Consider the following 24,917-nt stretch of genomic DNA (forward strand, 5'->3'; position numbering starts at 1 on the left):
TAATGTGTGAAGTGACCTAGTAACGTGGAATTTCACACTTTCATCCATGAACTAGAGGGAATTATTCTTAGAAATACAGCTGCTTAAAGAAAAGGGGGGGTGGGGGGAAGGCTGAGCAAACGGAGGGTTTGGGTTTTCATCTGATGTGAACAACAAGCTCATACGTGGAAGTAAGAACCCCGCTCCTCTCTCTGTCTGGTCTCCTTCTTTCACATTTGTGGAAATAAATTCAGCTGCCTTCTCCATCACCAAAGCAGGCATGAAAGGAAAGGTGTGGGACGAGCAGAGTGTGTGCTCTGCTCTTCTCCTTGTCTTCCAGAGAAGCTGAGCTAACAGGGATGGGGAGCAATTCACTGACAGTAATTGCCATCCCATCCTCTGCTCTCCGCCTCCTTTGAGCAAGAAAGACTGAGGGAGGTTTATGACTCAGAGTGTGTGTTTAAGGACTTGTCCTTACTGCCGTGCTAGCTGAAGACACTGTGCAGAGCACTGCCCAGCAGGATGCGCATCCCTGTAAAAAATCCCTAGCCAGCTCCGTAATGCTCTGGAGTGGAGTTAGTTTGGCCTGCGGTGGTGAGGAAGCTCAAGTCCTGCTGATGCTTGAACTGCTAATGCAAAGGGGATGCAGCCACAAACTGTCACTCATCAGATGCTAATCTAGTCAGTCTAATGTCAATGAAATAACTGTGCCATTAGAGCATCCTTATACGAAGCGATTGACTCAGCTGAGAGGAGATATTTTGTCATTAGATGACTTAAGCCAACTTTACTTTGAGGACCAGCTGTCTTCTGGAGGCAATTCTGCAGTCAGGTGATTTGTATATTATTCCTTCATGTACCACTCCCAGGGCCAGAGAGTAAAAAAAAAAAAAACCAAACAACTTTACCATTGTAAGTAGATTCCAAAAATCAGACTGTGTACTCTTCATCTGTTTTGGGTTTAAAAAGTTTGAGTCTCTAACAGTTGCAAAAAGGCTAAGAAAACAATTTAGTTTTCAGTATTGAATGATGCTGTTCCTTGAGTGAAAATATCTTGACAGGAAAGAGAGGATAGGGTGCAGTAATCATGGACAAGCTGTATTAAAGGATGCCAGATTTTATGTGGATGTTTGTTTTTACACCTGGCTCATGAAATGTAACACCTGTATAATGTTTTACAGTGACAAGTTTCTGAACAAACAGCTGCTCCTGGAGCAATATTTTCATTTGCTTTCTTTTTTTTCCTCCCCCTGTTTTTCAGATAATGGCTCTGGGTCAGGAGAAGGAGGTGAGTACCAAACCCTAGTTACACTTGCTTTTGGTATTTCTTTTTTATTATATGTGTGTCAGTTTTATGTACATGGTTGGGGTATACCTTGATTGGTTTAGAGTAGACTTGGTAGTGTAGGTTAATGGTTGGACTGGATGATCTTAAAGGTCTTTTCCAACCTAAACGAGTCTATGATTCTATGAATTAAGGAAAAATTATGACAACTTAAAAATAAGACTTAAAGTTGCAGTGTTATCTGACCATCTCAGAACAGTATTTGTATAAAAATAGTTTGTAGTGTGCATTTGACCAATGTTGTTCTTTCAGATTTGACCTATATAATTTTTCATTTGTTGCCAGCAATATAGTGTAGTGTTTAGATCCCTATTTCACCTGCATTTTGCACCTGGAAATGTCCATTCACAATATATTTCTTACCGTTTTTTTCTTGCATTCATTTTCTTAGTGTCTACAATGTCCAGTTATTACTTTATCCTTGGTCAAACATGTTGCCTAAAATATATGATGATTACAGTATGATATCTGTTTTTACCAAATATTTTATGTGTTTCTGTTCAAAGCTGTATATTTGAAGAGGGGATGTAGCACAGCTGGTAGTAGTAGAACTGTTCCTATCTTTGAACACATCCTAACCTTCTTCCAAGGATTAAAGAAAAAAAAAAAGTAATTTTATCTTAATTCTATCTTTGATACTACTAGCAAGAATACATATAGAATGAAAAATGTGAGATACAGATATATACAGGCATGGAAAAGCTATTTTGCTTTTAGGCTTTGCTTGTATTAAGAAAGTGTTGCAGTTCATACTGGTGGGACTGAGTTATGAAATATCGGAAATCTTGTATAGCTACATGAAAATGTGCTTTTGTGGAAAACGATCAATGGCATCACTGTGTGGCTAAACACAACAGTTAACTTTCCAAAAATCAGGAGCTAGCTCCCTCTCTTTTCATGTGTCGAATGAAGGGGAGGCATTTCCCTCCCCTTTAATAAGATGCTATCAGTAAATTCCTGGGCTGCTGCTAGCACATGGCCATTCTCACCTTTGTTTAATTTTGGAGCAGTTGTCTGAAGGAACAATTTTCTGCTCAAACACTGCCTCTTCTTACCTTCACTGGTGACTTTTTTCTGAAGCTCTTCTTCCTGAGATTGCATCATGCTCTTTCTCAGCTCTGTTTGCTTCTCCTTCCCCCTTTGTTACTCAGCCTGTTACTCCACTACAGCTGCTCCCTGCAAGCCGAGCGTTGCTTGCCTCTGTACTGCTATGCACTCTGTATAGGAGACAGATGACAGTAATTTAGTCCACGTCTGACTTTTGTTTTTGGAACAGTTTTAGAAATGTTTGAATGCTGTTGGGAATTTTTTTTTTGGCATTTCCCAATTGGGAAAAAAAATCCCTGTTAAAGTCCCTTGTAAACGTTACTGTGTTGGTCTGGAAGAGACTGGCAGCCAACAGACAGATGTGGGAATTCTTTGGGTAATTTTATGAATAGTTTGGAGAAAAGTAGGACAGAACATGCTGCATTTTGTTGGTTAGGCTGCTCACTAAAGAGGTGAAAGTTCCAAGTTCAAATATACTCATTGCTTGATTTGCAGCAGGAGACTGAACCAGGTCCACCATCTCTTGGTAAGAGAGGTCCAAAATGGGTTTCCCTTGGTCACTGCTGCTGTTTTCGTTCTCACTTGAAATATTCATTGAGCTTAGGACAAAGGGAATGGGAGGAAGGTGACAGCCCGGAGGTTGGGAGGATGCATGCTATAGAAAGGCTTTGTTAGGTGGGACTCAGCATACCAGTGAATTTTAATTATTTATGCAAAATAGAATGGCATCGGCTGAGGAGATTTGGTGGTCCCTCCATGCTATGTTGTAGGAGTGGTTAATGCATTGTCTTGGGAGGTGGAATATGTAAGTTCAGTTCACTTCAGGCAGAAAGAATAGAATCTGGGTCCCTTGGCCCCAGGTGAGTAGCTGCACTGCCTGGGTATTGAATAAAGAAGGGACAATGTACCCACTACCTCCTCCAGCAGTTTTGTGATGCTAGCCCTTCATTTATTTGGCTTTCTTCTGAATGCCTTTGGGCCAACTGAAGTGTTCCCACTTCTGTTCAGTATGAAAACAGTTGGGTTTAGTTCTTAATTTTGGATAGAAAAAATATCTTAAACAACCAGAAATTGAAAATCCTACTTGGCACTTTTTCTGTTTTTGGATACATTGTGGTGGGTTCACCCTGGCTGGACACCAGGTGCCCACCAAAGCCACTCTATCACTACCCCTCCTCAGCTGGACAGGGGAGAGAAAATATAACGAAAGGCTCGTGGGTTGAGATAAGGACAGGGAGAGATCACTCACCAATTACTGTCACAGGCAAAACAGACTTGACTTTGGGAAATTAGCTTAATTTATTACCAATCAAAACAGAGTAGGGTAATGAGAAAATAAAAACTAAATTTTAAGACACCTTAACCCACCCCTCCCTTCTTTCCAGGCTTGTATTCACTCCCAATTTCTCTACCTCCTCTACCTCTGCGGTGCATGGGGATCGGGAATGGGGTTGCAGTCAGTTCATCACACGTTGTCTCTGCTGCTCCGTCCGCCTCAGGGGAGGACTCCTCACACTCTTCCCCTGCTCCAGCGTGGGGTCCCTCCCACGGCAGACCATCCTCCACAAACTTCTCCAGCATGGGTCCTTCCATGGGCTGCAGCTCTTCACGAAATGCTCCAGCACGGGTCCCTTCCATGGGGTGCAGTCCTTCAGGAGCAGACTGCTCCAGCGTGGGTCCCTTCCACGGGGTGCAGCCCTTCAGGAGCAGACTGCTCCAGTGTGGGTCCCTTCCACGGGGTGCAGCCCTTCAGGAGCAGACTGCTCCAGCATGGGTCCCCCATGGGGTCACAAGTCCTGCCAGCAAACCTGCTCCAGCCTGGGCTCCTCTCTCCATGGGTCCACAGGTCCTGCCAGGAGCCTGCTCCAGTGCAGGCTTCCCATGGAGTCACAACCTCTTTTGGGCACACCCAGCTGCTCCGGTGTGGTGTTCTCCCCAGGCTGCAGGTGGATATCTGCTCCCCCGTGGGCCCCCATGGGCTGCAGGGGCACAGCTGCCTCACCATGGGCTGCACCAGGGGCTGCAGGGGAATCTCTGCTCCGGTGCCTGGAGCACCTCCTCCCCCTCCTTCTTCACTGACCTTGGTGTCTGCAGAGTTGTTCCTCTCACATATTCTCATTCACTCCAGCTGCAGTTGCTGTTGCACAGCAGCGTTTTCCCCCCTTCTTAAATATGTTGTCACAGAGGCACTACCACTTTCACTGATGGGCTCGGCCTTGGCCAGTGGCAGGTCTGTCTTGGAGGTGGCTGGCATTGGATCTATCGGACACAGGGAAAGCTTCTAGCAGCTTCTTACAGAATCCACCCCTGTAGCCCAGTCGCTACCAAAACCTTGCCACACAAACCCAGTACATACCTCTAGGCTATTTGTGACACACTGAATTAGTACTGTCCCCATCCACTTTCATCACTAAACTGGGTGTTGGGTAATATTTCTGCAAAGCAGTTGGCCCATCTTCAGCACGTTGAGTCATTTTCTGCATCTGAAAGCAATCCTTCAGAGGATGAAATCCACTGTTGCTTTGATTATTGAACTCTGCTTTGGCCAAAAACTCAAGAATATTTTTGTACTCACAATATTTTTGCATCTGGAATTGTTTTTGTTCCATTATTCAATTAACTGTAAAAGTGTTACGAGGAGACATTAAAAACATCAAAGTCGTATTACAAGTTAAGGGAATTTAGAATTGAAACCAAACTTCTAAAAGAATGCTGAATCTATTGAGGATGGAGGTGCATTGTTTGGGATCCAGCCAAGAAGAAAGGACAGGAACCCCAGCAGAGGGTGACCAGCAGAGTTGGGGTGCTCCCTTGTGCACACCACAGTCCTGCCTCCCTGCTTATTCTAGCTACGGGACTGACTGGAGCGCAGCAGGGCTCCTTCCTGGAGCAGCCTTCCCTGTTTTCTTCCTGAGGATGCCAGGACATACTGAGATCTAATAATCAGCCAGGCCTGATCATTTAGTATCATTCCCTTGGCTAAGGGTGCACAAATGGGAGCCAATGTGCATGGAGAGCTTCTGTGCCCTGTGGGTTAGGTACAGCTACTGCTTGTAAGTGCAAGGAAGCAGCAACGGAAGTGGGAAAACGCAAGGATAAATGAGAGAGCGCCAGCAAGTAAGCAAACATGCTAGCTTAGAGATTTGTGTTTTCTTCCTAGGATTTACATTTCCAGATGTTAGTCACAGAATCAGTGTTTGCTATGTTTCTCAAACACACAATTAGTGTGATTGTGTATGCACTAGTGGTGCTTGCACACACGGAATGGATGAGTGCAGCTGCTTGTGTATGTTCAGGAAGCATTCTGATTGTTGTGCAGGAGATGTACTGTTTGCTGGTAGATTTTTAACTGTGCAGGGAAGTACTGGGAAAGCGTCTGAGTTGTGCTCTTCAGTTGCTATACCTTTGCCTGTGACAGTCTTCACTGCTGAAATTAGCTGCTTGCCTTATGTGCAGCTGAGATTTGTGCTAGTGGTTCACGCTGTTCTTGTTCATTTTCCAGATGCAGAACAAACTCATTAATGATTCTGAAACTTGACTTGATGCAGATTTTCCCTGCTGCTCCCAAACTGTATTATGTTAAATGCATTCATTTTTATGTAAAAAAAAAAAGAGTAGATTTATAACTGATTAAAAAACCCACAAAAATCCTCTTCATCAAAGACTGTTTCAGACAATGTCTTGCCTTAGAAGTTGTGGAACTACTGATCCAGGTTCTCTGCCAAATCATGTTTGCTGTTACAAAGATACTAGATTTTAGAAGAAGAATTAAAAGTGGAAGAATTTTTTCAGTATGCCTGAATGAGATGAAGGAGTATAATTTTTAAGGGTGACAATTGTCTAGTTGCCCTCTGACATTCTGGATAAGCGATTTCCATTTTCTACGCTCTGACAGCACAGTATTAGTAAGGAGTTGTAGTAACATTACTCATTTTGCTAATTTCAGAAGTCTGAACCTTCAATTAGCATAATAAAAATTACACTTACGAAACAAAGCTGTTGATCACTTGTGGCAGTGGGTATCCTGAAGCCACTTCTAAGAAGAGTATGGATTAATTCAGAAATTAGTGAAATTTCAAAAACCTCATTACTCTACCATTATGTTTCACCTCTACAGAAAACAATGTCAGAGAGTGGGACTCGGCCCTAAAAATATTGCTTAGTTGAGGTCACAGCTGAGGAAAGTGTGATCCTTCAAATTTGCATTTAAGACACAGGCTTTTTTCTGTAATCTCATATGAATCATTCTGCAATTTCCCTGTTCTGAAGAAGACAGTCATAAAACTGGCTCCTGATCCACTTTGTTTAAACACTGATTTGTTAGAGTTTGAGGCAGAACTGGTGAAAGAGAAGTCACAGGCTCACATTCATGTTCATCTCTGCCTGCTGTAAATTGCAATGCTATTTGGCCTGCTGGATGTAATTCCATAACTGGTAGGTCGGGGCATGAAAAATGATCCTCAGGCTGTCACATGTGCATAAAGGAGGTAGATTGCTAGCTTGCATGCAACGTTTTCTTTTTTTCTAACAAGAATTTAAAATTTTTATTTCTGGTGGAACCTGCTATGTTCTCCCTGTAAAAAGAACTGTGTCGACCCAATAATGTAGCCTTGGGAAGATTAACTTTGGTAGGTTTATACGAATGTGACTGAGGATGAGCTTTTACAGTTTTTTTCTTCAAGGTGCTTTCTATGTGCAAATAGGGTTTTATTTTCCTCAAGTTTGCAACTTGATACTAGTCAACAATGTCTGAAAAGAAGATCTTAGTGGTCTTCTTGCCCTCTTGCTATACAAAGAGCTGGCACTCAGGACTCCTAGCCAAGTAGAAGCCCTACCATTTAGCTGAAGTAGATTCAATGTTCAGAAGACCTCAGTCTTGTGTTAAAGCCACTGTCCTTGTCAATATTCTAAAAAAGATCCTAGCACGGCATTGCCCAACTAGTAGTGAGACAACTGAAAGGGCAATCAGAGCCATTGATCTAAATTCTGCTCAGATTTACAATCACATCCTACATTATTAGAAGAAATTTTGTCCCACCGCAGATGGGAACACTGATTCTTAAAGGAAAGCTTTTTGAAGAAGCTGGTTCCTTTTTTTGTGTCAAAGGTATTGGTGACAAAGATAATTTGCTTTCATCTGGCAGTAGTCCTTATTCATAAGGCTTTTTTTGGTAGTACTTTCCATCTGGCATCCAGACATAGTGCAATAACTTTTGAAGGAGAACCTTATTTCTTCTGAGCTCCCAGGTCCCGTCTTTGGCAAACGAGCACTTCTGAGCTGTTCTTCCCATGTCCCTCCAAGTAAAGGCCTTTTTTTCTCTCACTCCAGATAGTCCTTACTTTCTCTATTTGATACTGCCAGTAAATAGCAACTGTGCTGTTGACTTTGCGGTATAGTTAGGCCTTTGCAAGGACGTGTTGAAAACCATCAGCATGTGTTACTCACACCATCAAAGAGTTAACAAATGGTAATGACTTTTCTCAGAAACAAATCAGTGTCCTAGAAGAGGCAGGTTCTTTAGTCTAGTAATCAGCTGACATGGGTAAGAATTCAAAGTGTCCTACTATGCCCATAACATAAATTTTTTATTCTTTCTGTTCAGCGTTTATCTGTGTACCTAAGCAAAATGCACTTTTGATATTAAAAAAGCTGTCATGGTAGTTAGACAGATGGCACCCAATCATTTCAGGCTTTTAAGCTAAGGAAGTAACATGCTTGCAATACATATAGCTAAGTTAATTATTATTAAAATAATTTGTTTTGAATTCCTAATCCCTCAGAAATTTAATAGCTAAAGTATCTTGTGATGAACGTCTAGCAGATTGCATTTAGTAATTAATAAATTGATATACAGTATGTGCTTTTTAGCAGGCTGCCATCTGTTCCTTCCCCTCACTGGGGACAACACTTATCCAGTAATTGTCACACAGTCAGGGTGGTATACAGACACAGTTTAGAACCTCGAAAATTTTTTATTTTAATTTGTAATAATGCTTCTGATTTGTTTTAATGTATTTTAATATGACTGCAGAAACCTGATGGTGATTAACACCCTGGATAGGAGGTAACATCATGTCTTTCAGTGTATTTCTATAATGGTGTGTGACTTAGAAAGATTTAAGTGCTGATTCCACCACGTGGCTTGTCGCTGAGTATCACTTTAGCTTCAAATAGTCCTATTTATTTCTGCTGAGATGCTACTCCCGCTAGGTAAAATTAACACCAAAGTAAAACTTGCAAGAATTACTGTGTTTTCACCAAAGGTTCAGCAATGCAGAGGCAAAGGGCCTGAATGTTCAGGCCTTCTGTTGATGAAAACTTATTTTAAGGGGTTTCAAGGGGGGCTGGAGCTTTGCTCAAAGGATGCTGGAGCCAGGGGCACAGAAGGACAGATTCCTCTTGCCTCTTGTGCAGGATGACAGATGGCAAATGAAGGCAGGTTCATCTCATGCAGCCTGAATAGGGCCTGCAGAATGGTATTCGGCGTGTTCCTGAAATTGTGGGATACCTCCCTTGGTGTCTGGTGACTTTCTTGTCCTTTCCGTTTGCCACCATCATCTACTCATACATAATTTCCCTGCTGGTTACTCTGAAGTTGTTGTGTCTTCCTTTGGAGAAAAAGGAGTTAGCTCCATTTGAAGCAAGACAGTGGAGTGAATGTGAGTTCTCCAACCAGAGAGTCCTGCAGTGTAGAAGCTGATCCAGCTCTTACAGTATGACAGCTTTCTCCACCATTATCCATGGCGTCATGTACATAGAAACAAAATAGGTGTTATAGTTGTCAGATGTGTAAAATACCTAACACATAACAAGGGTAGCAGTGGTAGCGAGTCTTACAGTTCACGGTCCTCAAGTCCTTTGCTTAAAAGTGCACACGCTATCATTCTCACAACCACTGGGCAAACGTATCACCTTGGCTGGCTTGTGATTAGAGTATCAAACTTCGAGGTCCTCTCCTCCAGGCACCTCAGTCATAAATAGACCAGGCATCCTTGTGTTAAACCTGTAATGCCCATTCTTGCAAAAGCAAACTTCAAAGGCTGGTGTCTTGACTGGAGGGTGCTTACAGCTGCAGTGTGTGGTCTATACTGCACAGGGAAAGTATCTTTCAGCCGGGTATAGATCTCTGGCTACACCAAGCCAGGCTTTACTTCTAAGCCAGCTGGGTGATTGGATAAGAGAACAGGACCCTCCACATTGGTAATATTGCTTTTGCATATGATCCAGCAGCATGGTCAAGGTAATTCAAGACACCGCTTGCCTAAATTCTGGGACAGCTAAGAGTAGTTCTTGCACTTGCTTTAGATATATACTTACAGAGAGCAAGTTTGTAGCTTTGTTTTAAATTATGGGGACAATCTCCATTTTAACTGTGTGTGTCATTAAAGTTGCCCTAAAAATTAATGGGAGAGGGAAGGTAATAAGTTACTAAACTGTTCAGTGACCTGCAGCCTGTAATGTGTGATGCTGTGGACTATGGTATTTTGAGAGGAACTTGCAGAGCTAGCTGTACTGAGGGAATCACAGTCTGATTGGGGAGGGTGGGGGTGGGGCGGTTCTTCTGTACTTTGGGATGCAGGAGGGGATTTGCTGTGGCCCTTCCTATTTTTCCAAAATCCTTTTGAGACTAGTTGCTCCCATGAGATACAGAAAAAATCACTATACTCCCTAAACAAATAGGAACTGGTTTTCAGAGGGGCTTTCCCAGACAAGGGAATCTTTACTCCATCTGTACGTGGCTACTGAGTAGCTGCAGCTCTCCACAAGCTCCCCCCGCTTCACTGTGAACAGTGATAAATACATATATACAGCACAGCTCCCTTTCCAGGCCATACCTTGGGGCAGACCAAACTTCACCTTGACACAGACTGATGCTTTTGCTTCAAGCCTGATTGAAAGCCCTCAGCAGAAACCCAGCCATATTACCATTGTAGGAACACACAAATGAGTTGCCGAGGGAAGCAATTTACTGCTGGCCAATTCCTCTAGCGCTACTGCCCATTTGCAGGCTCCTACCCTGAAGCTCCTCAGATATAGCTGGCCATCTTCTGCAGAGGAATAATGACTCGAGGAGAAGTGTTAGGGAGCACTGCAGCTCAGAAAGACAACTGGGAGTCACAGATCCCATCCTTGTGCCTCATTTCTTTTGAAGGACAGAGCATTAATGAGGTGCTGCCCTGAAACACAAAAGCAAGCTGAAAAGAGAGGGAAAATGAGCTTTCACTCAACATGAAATTAAGATGTCAAAGAACAGAATTAATCAAGATACCAAAGAAAGTGAGGAGAAGAAATTCAGTAATCATCTATACATCAACATTAGAAGCCTGCGTAATAAACAAGAGGAGTTGAATTTCTCATTTAGGAGCATATTTTGACCTAATTGATATTACTGAAACCTGCTGGGAAGACCTGATTGATTGGGATATTAAAATTAATGGCTATAACCTATTTAGGAACAATCAAATGTGGGGGAGAAAGGAGAAGGGAGGGGCAATCTGTCAAGGGCTGCATTGCCTATTTGGAGCCATTTGCACCAGAGAAACCTATGCTCTCAAATATTAATGGATTAACTTATTTTAACAGCACACAAGTGGGGTACTGAAAATGTCTGCTACCAATTCAGGCTGAAAAACAGTATTTATCTATTCTGTATTGGTGGAAAAAGCTGCATTTTCTTCAAGGACTTCAGTCTAAATTATATGCAGTGTCTCATGCTGCTAGTACTAAAATCTCATGCAGCTAGTAATGAAAGAAGCTTCTAAAAAATACAGATGACTATCGCCTAACTTGGAAATGTTGCATCAATACACATTCATCTGTATTACACCTCATCCTGACAGGTGTAAATTATTGGTATCTGAGGTGCAGGTGTTCTTGACTTGCACATATTTATTACATGCAAACAAAATAAAGTACAGATAAATAAATCTATATCCAGCAAGTTCTGATCAAGAAAAAACGGCCACAGTTTTTCTAAAGCAAGCTTAATTTAAAAAGGTAGAGAAAGCAATTTTGGGGGGGGGGGGGAAGGAGAGAGAGAGAAGTTTACTCTGAAGAGCATATAGAAACAATGAAGAAGTAGTTGTGGACTACTGTTTATGAAAATGAAAAGGTGTCGGGGCATTCACAGGGAGCAGAACTAAAGCCCATGAGGAAGGGTGTGCATGTGCATGTGTGTACGTGTTGCTTCTTTAGCTCCATTACAAAATTGAAATGCTAATAGTACAACGAAAGTGCTCTGTAAAGCATTCTGGTTGTATTTGTAGTCAAGTCAGATAGTATATATAGGATATGATGAAATATTTTCCATGCCAGCAGTAGTGCAGAAGGATATTAAGCACCAAGTGTTGAAGACAAGTGTTTTGTAACCAGCAGGTCTGGCTGCTTTGCACCTGAAAGCTTTAAAAATGGGTGGTAAAGAATTCTGTGGGCTGACAATGACTCTTTTGTCTCTTTTTCTTCAGTAGAACAATGAGAAACAATGTACAAATATTTTGAGAAAAGATAGATGTGATGATCAGGCAGGCTACAGCCTCTCATTCTGGCATCCATCAGAAGCAAAGCAGTGGAATAGAAGGTGGAAGAATCAACTGAGTACAGAATTAAGAGAGGGGAAAATATTTAATGCCAGTCATCATGGGTTCATGGAAAACCTTTATTGAGAAACTTACCCTTTTTTTTAACTTATTTTTCCAAGAAAGGCATTTGTACAACAGAACACTTTATGTAAGCATACCACCTCAAAACCATAACCTTTCTCAGTCAAAGGCAATCTCTCATACAAGTCTAAGTAACGAGAGGGCACAACATCCACACAGTGCATGTCTAATGTGCAAAAATATTGCCAATCAATGGATCATGAAATGTTAAGGAATCATTACAAAATGAGTGTGTTTCTAGGGACTGTTCTTGGCCTCGTGACCCCTTCCACTGGTGACCTGGGAGCAAGCCATCAGTACTGATCAGGCCTGGATGACAGAGGACAGGTCACTGAGCTAACAGGATGCACAAGCAGGCAGGATTCTAATGCCTGAGGACAGAGTTATATGTAGCAAGTCCAGGATCTAGGCAATTTTTCCTCAATGTCAGCCTCTCTCCTACAGACTGATGACCCTGAAAAGGACTCATTGGGGAATAAGGTGGATAATAAAGTGAATGTGAATAATAATGGTCAGTGCGAAAAAATGGTAAAAAATTATATGATTGTTGGATGTTTTAACTGAAGAATATCATAGACAGTATTTGGCTTTGATGACTACTCTTCTGGAGCAGTGTGTCCAGCTCTTGCACCTGTAACTCCAGCGGGTGTTACCATGCTGGGGAAGGGCATCCAGAGTCATAAGAACAGCAAAAGAAGTGGAAATACCATGAATGAAAGCCATGAGCAGTGCCATTTGTTTAACTTATTCAAACTGTAGGGGGTCATTTATTGGCATGGAAAAGTGAAATCTGACACTAAAGGACACTTTAGGATGCCAAACACAGCTACATGAATGTGGTATCTAGAAAGAATGAAAAATCAAATAAGATGTACATTTGTAAAGATAAAAGCAAATGACCTCTACTGCAACTTAGTAAGAGTGGTAATAGAATTTCTACAGTGGGAATTTTGTAATAAAGTTTGATATGTATTAATCCTTGAAAAATGCACAGCATGCTTTAGACAGAAGTTAATTTGGGAGGCTCACCTGCACTATTCTCCCTGTAAGCCCAGCCTCCAGGTAGGAGGGAGAGAGTCCCTTCAGCCAAGATCCAGGAAAATTAGGAAGGACTCTTGTGGATTTCTTTTTGCTATTTACATTTAGAGAATGTAAATGCAGCTTTTTAATTAGTGGTGTTTGATTAGCTGTTGCTACAGCACATAAAGCTGCTATAAGAAAGAGAATCACTTTGATCTCTGGCCACCAAACAGACTTGTGTGGTCAGCCTTACACCGCCATGATACCACAATACGTTAAATGGTTCTCGACTCCCTCTGCAGATTTCTGTGGTTGTTTTCCTGCTTTTCAAATGTCTCTCTCTCTCCTTTATGGCTCTGTTAAAATAAAAAATAGGAGTGACTAATGGTAGTGAAACAGTAAGAGTACAGTTATATTTCTCTTTTACTCAGTGAAGAGTTTTGATATCCATGTTAACAGTAAGATTGGTCCTGATGCTTTTAGGATCAGAATATTTGAGATATTAATTTTACTTTTTTTGGAACATAGCATTTCTACCGGTTTCTTGTAAGGTAACTTTTTTCTTTTGGTCTTGTACAACTAATCAGAGTAATCTGGGAAATATACCACAGCATATATGACATATGAGCGCAGTCTAATCCCATCATCAGAAAGAGAAAGGGGAGAAAATGCAAGCAGTAACCTTGCATAAGCATATCAGTAATTGAAGATTGTCAAAGAAAATAGCATTCAAATCCCCACTGCCTAATATTCAAGGACATTAAAAGGCACAGGGTTTACACATTATCAGTGCCAATTAAGATTAAATGTGACTGGGACACATGTCAATGCTGGTTGGTGTCTATGGGGTGGGAATAAATACAAATCACTGAAATAAGAATAAAGGAAGAGTCAATCAATGAAGCATTAGTGTTTTCAGGGATGCTTTCTTGTCAGTGGTACAGTTCTACCAACCTCCAAATGCCTGATTTTGAAAAAGGGAGCACTATTAAGGTTAATAGCTTCAATGTATGATAACTTCATGTTGACAATATACCTGAAGGCAAATGGATTTAGGTAAGCAAAATCAGAGCCTAATATGAAAGTCATGCTTTCTGTTAACAATACCTTATTTTTTTTAGAGTATGAAGGATCTGGGACAGAAGTTCAGAGAAAACACTCAAAATGTGGAGTTTGCAAATATAGGGCTGAGTGTGATGAAGATGCAGAAAATGTTGGGTAAGTAATAAGTTTTCCTTAATAATATCATGGAACAAAAGGGGAAAAAATGTAAAAAAAAAGAAAAAGTACATGATCATCTGCTTGACTATGTCTGGTCTTACTAAGTGAAGCTTTAATGCTGTCCAATAATAATGTGTAAAGAATGAACCATCTGCAGTTGCAAGGTAAAGGGATAAAACAACAAAGAGGTGTAGTAGAGAATCTTTATCAAATATTTTTCAAACAAAGGACCTTGATTTGTTTTATTCTGGCAACAAAAAAACCCCAAAACCTAACAGGAATGCGAAATAAATACTGATCATTCATCCCTGAGATTTCTTTTTTCCCCCTGTGTTCTGCTTGTTCATAAAGTATTACAGGCAGTTGTTTCCATCAGTGGACCTAAATATTAAGTTGAACTGGTGACCTGAGCCAGTCACTTCTTCCAAACTCACTGCGCCACTCGACCTCTTAGATGCACCCAGGGGAAAACTGATGAAAAATATCAGTTGCTTCTCAGATCTTAAAACGAATGATCAAGAAACAAGATTTTAAAGGCAATCCATAATGCAGAAGCAGATGCACCAAATTTCCTTACTCAAGGTTCCTGATCATTAGAGTATACCCTGGCTGTCCAGGCTCTGTGTGGCTGTCAGAAGGGGCAGAGACGTCATGGAGGAAGGGGTGCCTTTAGACAGCCCCATGGGCCTTAAGGTTTGTTGGGAGGTAAAAGAAGTCCCACCGAATTAATGGGGCTTTGTTCTCCCACAGCCGTTGTCCTGGCAGTGGCCACCAGTATGGAAGAAGCTTAACTAGAGTCTGGGCTGACGGTGGGTACTGAGGTCACAGCTGCAGAGGCAGCGCATGAAGGTGTGTGAGAGGCACACGAATGGTACATTTTTGTGTATGTGGAGGGAAGAGCATCTCAGAATAACAGAGCCTGAACATCGCTAATCGGGGGAAGCATCGCTCTCCCTTCTCCTGTCTTCCAGCTGGAATCCATTTCATGTTGAAATATGTCTTAATTGCACAAGATTTTATTATTGGATATCAGCATGAAGACATCTCGGGCAGCAAAGCAGCTTAGCACTAATATTCAAGATGTATGTTCAAGACTAAATCATAGCATACAAGGGAAACCAAAATGGTAATAGTACACATGAATGCTAGCATGATACTTCACATTTCATAAGGTGTCATACTACCAAAGTAGGCTTGCTTTTTTGTGGAGAGACAAATGAGCTGTAGCTGATTTTTTATAATACTAATAATTTTCTGCAATATTGCCTTGGTCTGTTTCATTTATGACTGGCGAGATGGGTATAGATTTGTTTGTTATATGCACTGAGATGTGCTCTTGGCTTTGGAAAATAAATCCTGAAACATTCCACTTCAGTAAAAGCTTGCCTATTCATTCTATACTTGTGGAGCTGGCATTCCTGTGGCTATGTAGTATCTATAAAAGAAGTAGGATAAAGTTGAGGAAAGTGGAAGATTTATTCCTTACATCTCACATAAAATGAAGCCACGCTCCCTTGTCTTGACAACAGGAGGAGGGCACTCTTTTGCTTCTAAGATTTCTTTAATTTCTTTAATAAGTCCTCATTTTAAAAACATTTTTGTTTCCACATTTTTATTGAGAAAATACTGAAAAGTTAGAAAATATTCCCATGAGGGTTGATCACAACCTGTCAGATGTGTAATTTTTTCAATTTTGTCATTTTCCAACCTAAATGTTTTTGCCCAGTACCTTTGACCACTAAAATAGGCTTTAGTGACAGTCACTGTCTGTTTAGACTTAAACTGGACTCTGTTAGCATAGATTGCATTCACAAGGTTAATTTTGACAACTCATGTAGAAAGTCACAGACTTGCTTAAGTAGAAGTTAGGAGCTGGCTTCCTTTTTCAAAATTATTATTTACCTGGAAGAAACAAGATGGGACTCAAATCTTCTGTTTGGGAAACTCTAGTAGAGTGTCCCTTAAGAATGCTTTTTACATCTTATTTTGACTCCTTTTCCTGTTGGGTTTTAACATGCTTTTTAACCTCGTAAAATTATATCATCATATACAAGATTGTTGGCAGCACAAGAACCTTTCAGCAGACTTGTATAAACACTGCTAGGTTCATATTATTATTGAAATTAATTTTGCACCATATTACAACAACTATCACCCCTAGTTCTAGCAAATCACACAAGCACCCTAATTTCATAAAAATATTCTACCTTGATTTTCTCTTCTAAGGCATGAGAATGGCCACTGTAACTTTTTTGGATAGTGAGGTATTGTCTACTGAACCACAAACAAAAAGGACATTTAGTTTGGTTCAAGTAGGCTTCTTAGGCCTGGATAGCCCTTGCGATGTTAAAACACTTAATAAAGTGATCTGCGTGATTACGGAAAGCATTTTAAGAGGGTTTTGCTTCATGATAGTAACTGGATGAGTTAGCTGAACTGTCTGCTAATGTTCAGTAGATAATCTAGAGCCAAATTCATGAGATGCTAATAATTGTGGTAAATTTACAATTATGCATTTTTTCATCCTCTTTTCCAAGCTGTGCAATCTGAGACCTTATGAACATCAGCTCCTTCTGCTCTGAGTGCTCTTGAGAAGCAAAACAATATCTCTACTCCCGTTTTATGAATAGAGAAACTAAGTACATATAAAATGATTAGCCTGTGGACAGGCAGTGAAATGGTGAAAGGGAAGACATCCTTGCTACAGAGTGCTGAGCCATTTGAGGTAAATGAGCTGGCATTAATGAGAAATCTGAGGACCTGCGAACAGGCCAGCCACAACAGCTTGGAGTGCAGAATAGGCAGCTTTTCCCCCAATAACAAGAAGATCCTGCTAAAGACAGTTCTATTCCATACAGACTGTGTTTCATCTTTTGGGCCTGGAAAGATGTGGGAGTCCTATGCAAAAAATAATGGCAGCTGATACTTGCAGTGAAAAATGTAGGATGATTCATTCAACAAAGATGCAGGAGCAAGACCAAGCACTCGGCATTTCCTGATTTTTAGAGTTGGACTTGCTGCTGTCTAAGCAAGTCCTTTCTTCTCAGAGGTGCGCAGTGATAGCGTGAGGAGCAATGGGCGCGAGTTGGAGCATGGGAAATTCTGGTTTGACATAATGGAAAATGTTTCCACCATGAGGGTGGTTGGACACTGGAACAAGGTGTCTGGTGAGGCTGTGGAGTTCCCATCTGTGGAGATGGTCTGAACTTGATCAGACACAGCCCTGGGCCAGCTTTGAGCAGGGGTTGGACTAGATGACCTCTACACATCCCTTCAAGCCTAAATTATTCATGTAGGTACCAAATCTTGGTGCTTTTTAAAAGCAAATTTAGACAAGTTCAGTTGTACACAGCTGAGATGCACTCCATGTTACAAGTTAGTGATTTTAATTTTTTGTTGCTTTTAAATTGTATTTTTGAAAAAGTTATGAATTTTTAGTTTTCATGCCTGGCATTAAAGCATTATGGCTGTCTCTAATCAAAGTTGCTACACATGCTTTTATTCCAGAAGATCACACATAGTCTGAAGAATTCAGGCTTTGCACAGAGTTTTAGATTTGTATCTTCATTTTGTTTGATTTCTCAGAAACATTATCTATCTAAACCAGAAGTGGTTACAATGTATAGTAAATTGAATGCAAAAATATAAACAGCTTTATAATTTCCACTGCCTCCGCAAAAATTTTCACTGTTGATTTTAAGTGGACTGATTGAGACAAAGAAATAAAGTCTGAGGAGATGGTTGTCATAAATAGCATGCCATACTTAGAAAATTAATGTTCAACTGTATGCAAATCAGTACATTATTTCTTTATATAAATGCAAAAAAGAATCAGGTTGAGGACACATCACAGAAATAGATTTCTCCATATTTTATTTCTTTTCTCATATAACTTGTAAGTTTTTTAAAGAGTTAGGTTATGGACAGGCTTTTCAAGAGCATAGCAGATCACTTGTGGATGCACTAGTCTAAAGTTGCATAAAAGCATACTATGCCATATTGTCCGGACAGTGGTTTTTTGTAGGTCTGTGATAACAGGATGCAGACAACAGGTTTCACATGGATTGGCCATGACTTTTTTTTTTCCCCTTTAGCGACAAAACTGAAACATAGGTTGTATATGTCATGGGAAGAGCTGCTGCCTGAGACCAGTCAGTACCTCCCTTTCTACCCTGCTCATCAAAATGTGTTGCTGGCCAGAACCTTCCTCTGCTGTGTTGAAAAGGCAATGTATTACACATAATGGTGCAAAACGTGTAGTAGGGGAGTGAAAAAGAAAAAGAGAGGCTGGTGAATTTAAACTTTTATGTGGGAAACTGGCCAGAAGCCTAAAAACATAGGAGTATGAGGGTGGTGTGTGCTTTCTGCTGGAATTTTGAATTGGAAATGAAGTTGGATTAAGGAGTGGAGATGGAGGTGGCAGCACACAGCTTGGGGCGTCCTAGAGCTGATGGGGTAAATCCTGTAGGGCACCAACCCAAACACATACGGTTTGCTGTTGATATACTCTGGGGAAACCAGATTGCATTTTTTTCTTAGCACACGCTGGACTTTTTAGTTCTACTGATTGTTCATGTGATAAACAGATTGTCCTACCAGTACACAATCAGAAGATGGTATACCGATAATATTGAAACACTTAAAATAACACAGTATGAATGCAAAACAAATGAAAATGGATGTGGTTGTAAAATCATTTCCATCACTGTAGCACTTAAATCAACTCTTTCTTCAATGAAAGCAGTGTATATAAATATTTGTAATACTGTTGTGGCTATTAAGAACTCCAAGTGAATTTTTTTAAGACTTGGATAAATAATGTTCAGTGTCATTTTTATAAAGCTTCTAAGCAACGTGATGCCTCACTTTGCTGCATATGATTGAAACTGAAATTATTATTTGGTCTTTTGAGAGCTGAATAACTTTTTTATATTTTTACAATAGCCACCCACAGCACTGGCAAAGAAACTGATACCATAAATTTACTTGTGGATTTGGGATTTTTGATATTGCGATTAGAAAGGCAAGTTCTTAAGTATATATATTTCTTCATAAGACTTCAATTTTCAAATAGTCTTGATTTCCATATGTTTTTTAAGGCTTCTTACTATTATGTGGTCATTTTTTCCACAAGTTTCTTCTTACACACGCCAAAATTCATGCTCAGAGTAAGGGAGAACATTTTAATACTTATATGTTAAATATAAAGAATTTATATATTCTATTTATAGTAAATATAAAAAAAATATATTTATACTATTTTAATATTAACATTTAAAACATACTTAATCAATTGAAGAATAGGGGTTTCATCTCACATTTTTTCTTCAGATGTGAAGTATCTTTCCAACATAAAAAGTAGTATTGCTTATGAAGAGTTATACCCTCAGCTCTTGCACTGTTTTGTGTGGGGTGTCTCTTTCTTCTTGCATGCCAAAGCACTGCTAGATACCCAAATAAAACAACATGCCACCATCTAGTAAATGTCAGAAGGAATGTTCCTTTAAAAGGCATTTTAAAGTATGTTGTAACTTCAGGAAAATAATGCCCAGAATGAAATTGTGAACTGTAGAATAATTTAGGTTGGAAGGGATCTCTAGGGGGTCGTCTGGTCCAGGCTCCTTCCCTGCTCTGCAGCCAAGGATAGTTCATTCAGGTGGCTCAAGGTCTCCTCCAGGAGAGCTCTGACTGTCTCTATGAAGGGAGATTTGACATCTGGGCATCTGTTCAAGGGCTGAGCTGCTCTCACTTTGAGGAATAATTTCCTTGTGTTCAACCAGAATTTCTCTCACCATGAGTCTTTCGCCCCTCTACTGTGCACCTCTGAGAAGAGCCTCCTTCTGTCTTTTTGATAACCCCTCTTAGGTAGTTCATGACAGCCATCAACCATCTCCTTAGCCTCCTCTTCTACAGGCTGAACAAGCCCAGTGCCCCCAGCCATTCCTTACACAGCACACACTCCTTCCCTCTACCCATCACAGTGGCTCGCCACTGGACCCTCTCCAGTTTCTCAAAATATTTGCTGTTACTGGGGGGGAGGGGAGGGGATGTCCCCCCAAAAGTGGTCAGAGTGCTCCATATAGGACCTCATGAGTGCTGACTGGAGGAAACAGTCATTTCCCTTGCTCTGCTGGTGACCCTCCTGTGATGCAGCCTCCCAGCCTGCTGCTCCCCTGGACCCTCAGGTCCTTTTCTGCAGGGCTGCTTCCCTGCCAGTCCACCCCAAGTCTGTCCTGTGGCTTTTCCTTCGTCTTCAGACTTCAGGAGGTTCCTCCATGTTGTCAAGGCCTCACTTGAGTGGTCATCTTGCCCTCCATCTTAAGCTCAGTAACAACCTTCCTTTCCTTTGGTCCCCAAATGGCTGGAATAAATTTTATTGTTTTTAGTTTAAAGTACCATTTTTCTTCTTCTTTTTTTTTTTTTGGTCTTTAATAGGGAAATCATTAACTTAAAAATAGCCTCACTGTAAAAGTTCAAATGTGTCATGTTCTCAGTTTTACCTATTTTTTCTTTAACAGATAAAATATGGAAATGAGATTCTGAGCACATTCAGTCTTTTTTAATAAGTGTACTATGCTGTCAAAGACCTGTTTTGCCTTATAATGTAGATTTTCAAGAAAAATTGACAACTGATCCCCAAGTAGACCTTTCGAGATTAACATTTTACGAGATTTACTTTGGAAAGAAAATGTGTCTCAGCAACATAGAGATTCAACTGGCCTATAATTTACATAATGTCTGTTTTCACAGTGGCCAAACCAGAAATTCAGAAGTGTAAGTATTAACACTCAGAAATATCAATATGGACATTTTAAAGTCCCACTCTCTCTGCCTTGTCTATCTAACTTGTCTTCCAGGGAAAGATTTGGTCTCTTTGAAGTACGGCATGCTGGTTTATACTTGCCTCCTTTGACCACTTTTTCCACTCACTTACCATAGCCAACTTTTTTTTTTTTTTTGACCATTTAGAATATGATATCGTATGTAGGTATTCATGAAGAAGGGTATCTTAATCCTGTGTAAATGCAACTCACAGCTTTCTGGTCCAGCAGAAAAAACATCTGAAGTATCTTTGTGTAAAACAAAACACACAAACACAAACAATAGAGGAAGTCAACCTAAACAAGAGATTTATGATTGTGTTGTGGGATTACTGAATTATGTAAAATTGGGCTACAGAAAAGGCTGTAAAGGAATAGTATAATGGTCTCTTCGTTATACTGACTATTAAGAAATTGAATAAATAATAATCCAGGCCTGTTTTTTTTAACGTATATTTTTAACAATCTTTGCAGCAGCGTGTGCCAAGTCTTTGAAGGTTTCTATTATTCAAGGGTGGAGGGAGGGTTATGCCGCTCGCGTGAGAGCAAGCATCAATTCACCACGTATGCTGCTAGAAGCTCACTGCAGGCAGGGACTAAATTTCTACAGTGGTCAGAGCGAGCCATGCCATGGAATTAAAAAAGGGAGTGAAGGGAAGGCTGGGAAGTAGCTGAAGCTTATGATATTTAAAGGGTGTTCTGCATTGCTGGGCAGAAGTAAAGACCAAGAGGGTGTTCAAGCAGGGCACAGAGAAGCTTGTAGAATTGAAATCTACTTTTCTTGCCTTTATATCCCCAGTGCTATAAAAGGATTTTAAAAAAGACACTAAAAAAACTAATGAGGATTCATCTCTAGTTGAACAGGTAGAGAAATCACTTTGAAATCCAGGTTTTCGTAGTTCAGGTTTCATCTGGGAAGAACTGCACACAAGGGAAGAAACGTCAAATGAAAGGTAATCCTTCATTTGACATGGTTATCTTCTTAACTGCAATTGCAACACCCCTGCTATTTCACTTCACCTAAATTTATTCCATCAAGCACACACTTATCCATCTGTGTGCATTTCACACACTTTGTTTTATGCTAGTGTTTCCATTTTACATTTGTAAACAGATGTGCCAATAAAAGGGTAAGTAGCTGAGAAAGCTTAGTGTTGCTGTCGGCTATTGGGAAGGGATAGCAAGCAGCACTCTCTGTGAGGCCAGGCCAGAAAAATACATTCATGAGTAAATCCCAGATGGGCACAAATGCAGCAGCCTGATCTGTTGGCTGGAAATGCCAGCCTCTCTCCATAGCCAAGCCCACTCCGCAAATCTGTAATGTTTTTCCTTTCCTTTTTTTCCTCCTTTCTTTGAATCTACCGTGGTTCTTAAGCACGCAGAACTTCCAACAGACCACATACACCTTGAAGCCTGAAAACAAAAAGGAGCCTTGAAATGGGTTCTGATCTCTGGGGATCTAATCAATTTACTGATAGCAGTAAGTGCTTTTACAACCTGAGCTCGTTTCAAACGTGTCACATCATTTTACTGAACACGTTTTCTTTGTCACACTTAGTAGCCCCTAATAAATGAGTTGTACACTCTCACTTCTTATTTATTAAAACGACCTAAACAAAACAAAAATTTGTTTGGTTTAATTATAGCACTTCGTATTTTCCTGAAATTCAAATGCTTTTCTGTTTAACTAATGGTGTTAATGAACAATAAGCGTGAAACTTCTAAAAGCCTGTTGTCACAGCAAGCAGGTGACTTTTTTCTTAGGATGTCAACTCTCTGATGAGGGGTGAAAAAGTTAAGGTTTTTTTCTGTATACCTTAGTACATCAGGAAAACACCTGAATACATCCTGTTGACTTTCCAGGGCTAAGCAAGAGAAAAGATCTGTTGAGGACACTGAGCAGCAACCCTCGCAAGCAAGACATCAACTTGGAGATTTAGCTACCTGTTTCAATCCTTTTGGTTAAAACCAATAGGAAGGTTATTGTGAAAAAAACCTCTTGTAGTGCTCTGACTCCTTTTATCCCAGTGTGACTTTTACAACAAGCTGTTACAGCAAAAACTTGAAGCCCTCATTCACTTCCTCCTGGTATGAAGCTTCAAGCACTTTCAAGACGTCCTTAGTACACAATTCTGTTAAGTGACTTTTCCTTAAGTGACTAACTCTTTTCTTCTGAAGGTTGTGCTGATCAGCCACGCATCAGGCTGAAGGCGCCAGTTGGTAGTTTTTCTTTACTTTCCTGGGGCACCAAGCAGGATCATGTTGCCAAACACATACAAAAGCCAACAGCAGAGCGGCAGTGGGGCTCAAGCTGTGGAGTCCTCAGCTCCAAGCGACTGTGGCAAAACACCCAGTATCAGTAGTAGGGCTAAGATTTTGCCATAGTCTTGACTTGTATTGGGATATGATGATTGATTTACCCAATGTGGCACAGCTTTGTCAAGTTGAATGAAAGCTGGCACTCTGAAAAAGCAACGGGGTAACAGAGAAGGCTTTTATTGTAGGGGGTTTTTTTATTATTTTTGATGCAGACTTTGCTGTGCTTGTCCTCACTTTTAACAGCTCAGGATCAGCTTCACACACTAATTTGTGCTTGCACTACAGCTGGACTTCAGGCATTTTTTCCTGGAAGTTACTCCAAAAAGCAGAAATAAATAATTTAAGAGCTAGGAGAAAGATAGTATGGTGTTTAAAAGTACTCTGACATTTTTGGTTTGCAAGCTTTCAAAATAATTATTTTTTTCTTTGTGAAAATCTGCATGATTTTGGATTTTCTTTTGCAAGATCCTCCCTAATTCCCTTGTGGGCTTACTCCTGAGGAATAAACATGCCTGTCAGAGAGGCATTTGCCTGAGAGACAGGGCTCAAGCTTCTGCGCTGTCTATCCATGTGTGACGCCAGGAGTGTCACTGTCTGTGCTCTGCAGGCTGGCTGCTCACCTCAGCTGTGGTGGTCCCCTCTTCATCTTCCTGGTCTGCTTGCAGCATGGAAGCAACTCAGACCTAGGTTTGAACCTCATTTTTTCCACACTAGAAAGTTAAATACAAGATGTTGTTCTGCAGTTATGTATGACTGACATCACAATATGCTGTTGTCTCCTTGCATCGTGTCAACCATCCAAACTCAGACCAGCCTTTAGCATTTGTGAAAATACACCGAAGGGTTGAAACAGCAGTGTTTAAGAGGTTCTAGATAGTTAATTTCTCATATAAGAAATTAAGTTTCTATATCTGAGTAGTTTCCTAATATTGCAAATACTGCTGTGTGATAGGTACTATTGTATTCTTTTTTCTTTTTCTTTTTTACTTTTTTTACTTGCAAACCAGCCACTTTGGTACATTGTAATTTCAGTGTGCGCCTGTTTTCTCACACCAGAAAGCACAAGCTTACAGCACACCTAATTTTTATTTCTACTGGTAATTAGGGATGAAAATGCATCTCGCTTCTCTTCTACAAGGAATAGAATGAAATCGTCACCTAAAAATCAGTGTTAAAAATATTTAAAGCAAGAATCAAAGCTGTGATGTTGTCTCAACAAAGGCAGGATAGTGTTTTAATACATCGTTAAAGTGAGTAGAAGTAAGCTGGAAAATTCTGTTCGAAATACCTTTTTTTATATGGATTAAAATCCTAACCAAAACCTTGCTGATACAGGCTTTCCAATGCTTCCTGTTTTATAAAATCATCTTCTGTTGCATATTATTTCCCTACACTCCAATTGTATAGTCTAATATTTTCATGCTGGGTATGTGCTAACATGGAATGGTATTTTATTTTTTAAAAATTTCAGGTGAAATTGTGTAGTCATGGGTGAGAAGGTAAGA

General features: G+C 40.4%; 1 protein-coding gene across 1 annotated transcript in view; it reads left to right on the forward strand.

Moving 5' to 3' along the window:
* The window catches only part of TMEFF1 (transmembrane protein with EGF like and two follistatin like domains 1), a 123,325-nt gene that overhangs the window by 82,758 nt on the left and 15,650 nt on the right, over positions 1 to 24,917 (forward strand). The window contains exons 4-5 of the mRNA XM_075705038.1: positions 1,241 to 1,267; positions 14,173 to 14,269. Of these exons, the coding sequence (XP_075561153.1) occupies positions 1,241 to 1,267; positions 14,173 to 14,269 (124 nt within the window). The remainder of the gene's footprint in view (positions 1 to 1,240; positions 1,268 to 14,172; positions 14,270 to 24,917) is intronic.

Source organism: Pelecanus crispus, chromosome 2 (assembly GCF_030463565.1).
Source record: "Pelecanus crispus isolate bPelCri1 chromosome 2, bPelCri1.pri, whole genome shotgun sequence".
Classification (NCBI taxonomy): Eukaryota; Metazoa; Chordata; class Aves; order Pelecaniformes; family Pelecanidae; genus Pelecanus; species Pelecanus crispus.